General features: G+C 39.3%; 2 protein-coding genes across 2 annotated transcripts in view; one reads left to right on the forward strand and one right to left on the reverse strand.

The window, feature by feature from the left end:
* The window catches only part of fig4a (FIG4 phosphoinositide 5-phosphatase a), a 32638-nt gene extending 31253 nt beyond the window's left edge, over positions 1–1385 (reverse strand). Inside the window, 2 exon segments of the mRNA XM_020589624.1 lie at positions 1046–1165; positions 1294–1385. Coding sequence (XP_020445280.1) covers positions 1046–1108 — 63 coding nt within the window. The 5' untranslated portion in view covers positions 1109–1165; positions 1294–1385.
* Positions 1386–1525: 140 nt separating this feature from the next.
* The window catches only part of ak9 (adenylate kinase 9), a 14204-nt gene continuing 7821 nt past the window's right edge, over positions 1526–7908 (forward strand). The window contains exons 1-19 of the mRNA XM_020587880.1: positions 1526–1608; positions 1993–2090; positions 2481–2544; positions 2630–2682; positions 2799–2895; positions 3075–3187; positions 3359–3520; positions 3776–3898; positions 4354–4428; positions 4695–4796; positions 5036–5175; positions 5282–5604; positions 5851–5871; positions 6045–6163; positions 6532–6676; positions 6780–6876; positions 6977–7038; positions 7140–7199; positions 7362–7629. Of these exons, the coding sequence (XP_020443536.1) occupies positions 1572–1608; positions 1993–2090; positions 2481–2544; positions 2630–2682; positions 2799–2895; positions 3075–3187; positions 3359–3520; positions 3776–3898; positions 4354–4428; positions 4695–4796; positions 5036–5175; positions 5282–5604; positions 5851–5871; positions 6045–6163; positions 6532–6676; positions 6780–6876; positions 6977–7038; positions 7140–7199; positions 7362–7629 (2159 nt within the window). The 5' untranslated portion in view covers positions 1526–1571. The remainder of the gene's footprint in view (positions 1609–1992; positions 2091–2480; positions 2545–2629; positions 2683–2798; positions 2896–3074; positions 3188–3358; positions 3521–3775; positions 3899–4353; positions 4429–4694; positions 4797–5035; positions 5176–5281; positions 5605–5850; positions 5872–6044; positions 6164–6531; positions 6677–6779; positions 6877–6976; positions 7039–7139; positions 7200–7361; positions 7630–7908) is intronic.

The following is a 7908-nucleotide window of genomic DNA, read 5'->3' on the forward strand; positions in this document are numbered from 1 at the left end:
ATCTGTACAGTATGAAACCATTATAGCCATTTTGTTCTGTTCCACACTTCCCAGTATCCTAGTGAGCTCTTGTCATTCACAATTGTTAAGACAGTCCACTTACAACTGTTCAGTAAAATGGGTGGACAGAGATTCAATTAGAAATGATGATAATGCAACTGTGACAGATGTTTTCCTGCTTTTAGCTATTGTATAAATGTTTGTGACTAATACTGACAGACAGAACACTAGGGTAATCTTGAGAAATTACAAGAACATTGCACTGGGAAAACAAAACAGCATGCAATTTGGATAGTAGGAAAGAAGATTCACAACAACTTGACTCTCAACTGCACACATTTACTGTATATCAAGTGTGTATAACACTAAACTAATATCTACAAGTAGTTTTGTCAAGCAGAGCGTAACTATCATTACTCTCAAGGCAATTCCTTATGCAAAACCATATAACTGAGAGAGGTCATGGTAACCGGGTAGAAGACTGGGATATACCTGGATCCGGAAATAATCACAAACATTTTTTGCTGCCATCTAGTGTTTGCTGACAAGTACTCATAATCCTACAAGAATCCACCCCACACTATACATCCATGGACTTCATGAATGTTAAAATCATAGAATAAGAAAAAAAATTCTTGCATCAGCGTAACGGGAAACCCATCACTGGAAGGCATATCTCAGCAGGAGCAATGACTCTTTATAGAAAGTGACTTTGGCCATTCGAAATGGAGATGAATGTCAACGATTTGAATACCCTGACTGGGAAAATATGTTCTGAATATTTAGTGAGAAGGTGTCCCCCAGCAAGACACGTCCTTCTTCCATTTCTGGACAACGGGTCCATCTATTAAAACTGTGTTTCTACCCCTCTGTGGTTGTGGTTAGGATAAGGTGAACGTTCAGTCAATCGAGTTCAGGTTAGGGGAAACACGTTTCGACGGGGGGGACAGATCTCGACACAACACCGGTATAGCACTAGAGTTGCCAAGTAATTCACAGAATTAATGGTGGCTACTTGCACCCAACAAGTTGTAACTTATGTACAAGCTCTGGTTTCATACAGATCCACCCTCTGGATCCCACTGATGATAGCCGCTGACTGAGGCATTTATTCTTGTAAAGTTACTTTCCAAACATCCGCAACCCATAGGAGACAACAGAAGAGCTGCAAAGTGAATGTTAACACAATATGTAAATCCATTACATTGCATCACATCATACAATCCAACAAAAACAACGTATACATCTTAATTTGGCCCTGAGCGTTTCATAGCTAACGCTAACATCACTCACCTTTTATTTAGGTAGCTGCGTTAGCCACAAATAATCCCCGAGACTGATAATATGCATTTTCTGTGACAGTCTAAACAACTACAATGAAGGCTGTCGATTTATTAAATGTACCTGTAACCTATCCAGGTATTTTCAAATGGTATTTAGGAGCATGAAACACAAAACCGCTTTAGTCATGTGACAGCCTAGTTCGAGCGAACTTGTGTCAGCTGATACGGTGCCTCGCAGAGTCAAAAAGTTCGCAGGACTAGAAATATGATTATTACCGGGCACAGTCAATGTTCGTCTGTGCTCGTCTCGCTCGCAGATGCGGCTGTAAGAGTTTATCATTGTTAATGATTAAGATACACACACTTCTAATAGCCAGCAAACATACTGTTGTGTATAAATTAGCTAGCGACAGCATGAACTAGTTACAACACGATACTCAATCCCCACCCCCGGCCCCCCTTTAGTTTGTTAGTTGCTATGGTAACCAAATTGGATGACTGTTGACAACGGATGTTAAAAGCTTGATGAAAGTTTAAACAGGTTACAAAAGTGGAAAGAGATGGCCTAAAACAACGGTAGTATATGGTAGCTAATGGACACGTTATCATTAACAGGCCTAGTTAGCCCTAGTGTAGGTTATGACAGGATGTTACAAGTGACAGTTTGATATTGTAGTTCGCTATTGTGTTTATGGCTTGTAATTATTAGCTCTAATGGACCATTTTGTGGACAACCTAATAGAAGATGAAGCGGAGAGGGAGAATCTTCTTGCCAAACCCACCTGCTTCATCATAGTTGGAAGCCCGGTAGGTTCTTTCTTTCAGCACAACATGATCAGAAATGGTTTCCAAGAAGTAGGCTAGTGTTTCAATACCCCCTTCACATGGTGAAAACGGGGAATGGATAAAAAAATGTAATGTGGATATACTGTAGGGCTACTGTAAGTGACAACATTTCCATCACAGATCTTCTTCAACTGAAGGTGAACCGTTTCACTGGACAGTAGCCCACAAATGGTGTGTGTCTTAATGTTCAGGCTATAAGAATAAAATTAACACTGCTTGGTGCAGTAGAAGTTTCCAGGTCCCAGGCTCTGCTCCCTGACCTCAGATATGGAGAGTGTTGCCAACAATTTAACCAGAGCACCAAATACACAGTGGCTGCATATCAAGTGTATGGTATTTTTTTTGTGACAGGGTGTTGGCAAATCCACCTTGGCCAAAAAACTTGCAGAGTCCTGGAAGTGTATCTTGATTGATGGTAAGTACATTTTGTACTCGCTGGGCATTGTACCATATCGATGCACATCAACTCAGATTTCTCATCTGGTTTCACAATATTGCAGATACAGATCTGCTCAAAACACACATACAAAATAAGACAAAGCAAGGCATAGAGGTGAGTAATACAGTTATCAATGCACAGGGCAATTAACTGTCCCTTTTTTACATCATATGTTTTCATGTTCTTCATAGACATTTTGGCCTCTGAATCCCCTTATCTGACCATTTTAGCTCTTAGATATCTTATCTGAGGGGAGAAGCATACCAGAAGACATGGTGTTGCAACTGATTCTTGCCAGGCTTAGTTCACCAGATGTGGAGCACTATGGTAAATCATGTACTCAATGTTTATGTAATCAGGCTCAGTACTGTGATCATGCATGCAAATGTTTGTGGAGTGTAATTAAGTTTAAAAGAATAAATGTGTTATACAGCCAACAGTGCAAAGCAACTAAATGTGAGCTCTGCCACCGCTTGTATTTCATGGCTCAATGTGTTGTGATACAGGATATGTGCTGAGCTGTGTGCCGTTCATGTCAGAAGAGTGTCTGAAGATTCATGAGCAGATTGAACTGATCAAAAACCTCAAGCAAACACCTGATTTCATCATTAATATCAAGGTTAACATCAAATCTCCTGTTTAGAGTTGTTCATTGCATCCTTTTATATGTTCTGTATAGTTTGAGGCAGTAATTTATACTTGCTTTCAAATTAGCAATATCTGATGTTTATATGAAATGTGTCAATATATAGTTTAATTATGAACTTTACATTCCCATCTCTCCCATCAGTGTCCAGACAAGGACTTGGCCCAGAGGCTGTCAGACCTGAGGCAGAACCCAGAGACAGGGCAGCTGTACAACAAGGATCAGCTGAAGCATGAAGAGCTGTATAGCAAGAAGAAAGAAAGCAAGAAAAAGGAAGTGGAGGATGAGGAGGACAAGGAGGAGCAGGTATGGCTCAAGGAAACACACCTCTTACCACTAGGTTTATCTTTTCCTTTCTTGTTAGAGTCACTGCTGGGATTTGCTGGGTTGTGATTGTATTTCAGTGATTAGTATACAATTATTATTATTTTCAGCAATCTCCCATTTTGTTATGTTGTATTATGTGGAGACAGCAAATTGTTTTATCCTCATTACAGCCTTAAACAAGAAAGCTGTTGCACCATGATTTCCTATGATACTAATAAATCATTTTGCTTGCAGGATGCAGAAGAAGAACTCCCAAAGGATGTTACTGAGCAGATGGTGTGGACACCAGAGAATCGGTTCAGAAATGCTTTTCTAAGAATCGACATGTACAAGAATAGCATCCTCAGACCACTGGAAGTGAGTTACCTGTTTCACACATTAATTAAGAAGTTAAATAGGCATGTAATAATCCATACATAATGCAGCCATTAGTTGAGCAAATCATTTGAAAGGAGTCATCCATTGCTTGTACAACATTAAGCATGGGCTTTGTCTTTGGATTGTGGGCAGTCAAATGAAACATTTCAAACAGCAGTAATGGTGCGACCAAGGTCATCGCTCTTACATGCCGGAGTGGTGATCCAAATTACATTTTTGGATCAGATACTAACCTAAAATGTTGGTGGTATTCAACAGATGAACACAGTCTAACCTGTAGGTTTTGTGGTTAATGACCAATTTTATTGTAAAGCTTCTGTTTTCATTAAAATCAGATACAGGTTTAAATTAATTCCACCTCCGACAAAAGTAAAAACACTCACACTGAAACTTTCACTGCATCAGTAAATTCAAGTTAATTTATATTTTTTCAGGACTACATGTCAAACCACAACCCCCTGTACCTGTTGGAGCTAGACGGAAACAAAACACCTGAGGAGCTGCACTTGGTAAAGATACTAAGTATAAATTAACTGTGTTCGGTACATAGATGTTGTGGTATTATGAACTACATAATAAACAATAAGATTTTGCACATCATATGCTGTTGAATTGATTGTGTCACCGTAGCAAGTTTTTAATTAAAAGGCAGTGTTATTTTGGTGCTGGCTTAAACGTGAGAGAGTAGTGCTGTCTGTGTGAAGCATGCACGTGTTTGAGTGTAAACGTGCATGTTCCACTACTGACATTAGTTTGTTTATTGCTTTGTCTGTAGTCAGTTATGTCTCGTCTTGGATCCATGGCAATAAAACGTGTCTCCATTCCCATCCTCCTCAGTCAGACTGATCATGAAGAACCTCCTGAAGACATTGACACGGTCTGTCATTAGTCATCATGGCCATGTTTTATTTCTATAATTGTATTCCTGTTGTATTTCAAACAACTCAAATTTAACTATAAACAATTAGGTGGTACTAATGCAACAACAGTGTCACCTGTTCTGCTGTTTTAAAATGTATGAATAAAGCAATAACAGTTATTTTTTTAGCTTTTTCCATTGAATCCACTATTCATTTCACTAGAAGTAGTTTAATCCCTAGTCTGTGCCTTTTCCAGGAGGACCTACTGAGAATGATGTCCTCCTGTAGGGCAGTGGCCCCTGGCTTTAGGTGGAGAAGAAGCCGCTGGGGCCGAACCTGTCCTGTTGCTCTGAAGGAGGGCAAGGTTATTCCTGGCAAGCCTGGATTCTCTGTGGGGTGAGTGCTGCTTTGTAGGCTATGGTCAGGTGAGGAATTGGTCCAAAATGTTTATAGTGAGACCTGGTGAAAGTGTCAACCAACTCTCATCTCAACCACTTTACAGCTTCCAGGACAAACTGTACATCCTTTCATCTCATGAGGCCTACCTGAAATTTGTCATGAACCCCAGACGATACCTAATCCCTCCAATGCCCAGGCCCCCTTGCAGGGTTTCCATCATTGGTCCTCCTCAGGCAGGGAAGAGCACTCTATGCAAACTTCTAGCTCAGCACTACAGCGCATTGGTTCTGGACATGGAGGAACTGGTGCAGCCGGTTCTGGCCCAGATTGAGCAAGACAGGCTGGAGAAAGTCAAAGAGGAGACGAGACGGGTCGCTATGGAAAAAATCAAGATTAACATGGAGCAGGCTGGTGAACAGATTTCAGGTGAGTTTAGCTTTGTGGATGATTATTTTCACCTGTATAATCATAGTGTTTTTTTACATAAAACAAGCACAACAATTGATTTTTGTAATAACTCTAACATAATGTGCCATAGCTTAATAACTGTTTGACTACAAAACGTATTTTCACACCTCAAATCTTGAAATTAGCATCCAGTATGAAGTATTTTATACAGCACTCTGTGTATTGTCATATTTGAATTGATCTTGTGATATTTTATTTCCTCAGATGAAACCAACTCTGTAGAAGGTAGGATGTTAAAATGCTGTCTTTACTATCACGTTTGCACACAGACATAGATGAATGATTTTTTTTAACTTATAATGTAAATATCATAGAGCAGTCTAATGGTGCCAGATTGTGTCCCACTGCTTTTCAGTGTGAGACTCTTGAATTTGTCTGCTAATGTTTTCTGCTCATAGTGACAGAAGATAATCCAGAGGTGCAAGCCATGGTGCTTAGTGCACTGGAGGAAACGAAACAACTGAGCACCTCTCCCCTAAGCCTGTATGCAGAGGTACTGGAGAACCATATGAAAGAGGTATGTCAAAAATCTAAAACATGGCTACTGCAAACACAAGCGTTCTGGGTCTAAAAATGTTTGTGTACATATCAATATACTATACTTTTTCTGTGCAGGCCACCAAACCCTCTGCAACTTTATTTGAACCCATTGTTAGACTTGTTTTGGTTTATTGAATGTATGAAACCACTTATGTTAAATATACAGTAAATGTTACTATTTGATGTTGAAAACAGATTTTCATCCTCAGACTTTTGGTATGACACTTGGTAAAGCTTGGTTACTGACAGCATGAAACACTAAATGAGAACAAGTTTAACACTTAGACATGAACATCAGTTCTCATTTGATCTGGTGCAAAAACTGTGGTGTTGCTGATGTTACAGATTGAAGGGGCAGACCCTGATAAGGTCAGGATTGGCTGGGTGCTTGACAACTTTCCCACAAGCGTCTTACAAATGAATGCTTTACAGCAAGCCAAGATGATGCCAGATGTCCTCTTCTGCCTCAAAGACAGTGATGAACATGAAAGTAGGATACATACAAACACAGCAATCACAGACAAGAGTTGTTTTATTTAAATATAAGGTTCTGTCAGTGTTCTTTCAGCATTACACTTCAATGCATTGAACAGTTTTGAAGAGAATGTATCAGATGAACAAGGAGAGTGTGGACAAGGCAGTAAGGAAGAGGCTCCAGGATGAGCAGTCTGAGAAGCAAAGAGAGGCCTTGTAAGTGAAGATAAAATACTGTAAACTTTTGCAGTTATACAGTATGTGAGCAGGATTGTAATGCCACAGTTGTTTTAGTGCTCGTTTCTCTCCATTTTAGAAACCAAAAGGAAGACGAATCAGAGGTCCATTTAAATCTAGAGACTGTCGAAAAGGCTGATGGTATGTATTACCTACCTGTGAACCAGCCTCAATTCACACACCCTCTTTGAGTTGAACATTTTTTTAATCAGCATTTTTTTTATTGCATTGTTTCTTTGCAGGACATCCTGATGAATCTGCCACCACCGGCCATGCACATCCTGACAATATCAACCAGGAAGGTGAGCCATTTTACATACTACCATTTCTCACTTACAAGAAAGAAAAACTTTCACTCATCTCTGAGTATTACAAACTATAGTATGTTTACATGGTACAAAAGGAGCACCATACTGAAAAAAATGTTTGGCCCCTCTATAACTCTCTCCCCTCTGTTGCTCTAGCAGTTGTACTACCTGATCACTGGGAGTTGGGTTATCCAGACGGCCCAGAGATGAATGAGTGTAAACTGCAGTTGCAACAGTTTGTGTCTAAATGGGAGCAAATGCAGTCTACTCTAACCGTCAACTACTCAGTTCTGGAGATTGGTAGCAAAAGCCCTGAGGACCTGGTTCAAGAGATGGTGCTTCAGATGGAAAGTAAGTGTAAAACTTCCAAGTATCAGTCACAGTCTAGAATGGCTATTAAAATAATTTGTCTTTTTAATGTTTTGTCTTAATTACTAGCTACTCAGACTTAGATTTATACAATACTGTACATCCCACAATAACAAATACATTCGTTATATTTTCCTGTCATTACTTAAAAGGGGTTTAGCCTACACAGTTATGAAATTATAATACATTAAGTTAGTTTTGACTATGAATTATACTTACTGTATGGCAGATGTTTTTAAATTGATGATAGGATATCAGTGATTTCCTCAACAAAGTGATTCAACCAAAAAAAAAAAAAAAAAAAAAAAAAAAAAAAAAAAAAGCCCACACCATC

Source organism: Monopterus albus, unplaced genomic scaffold (assembly GCF_001952655.1).
Source record: "Monopterus albus unplaced genomic scaffold, M_albus_1.0 scaffold9.1, whole genome shotgun sequence".
NCBI lineage: Eukaryota > Metazoa > Chordata > Actinopteri > Synbranchiformes > Synbranchidae > Monopterus > Monopterus albus.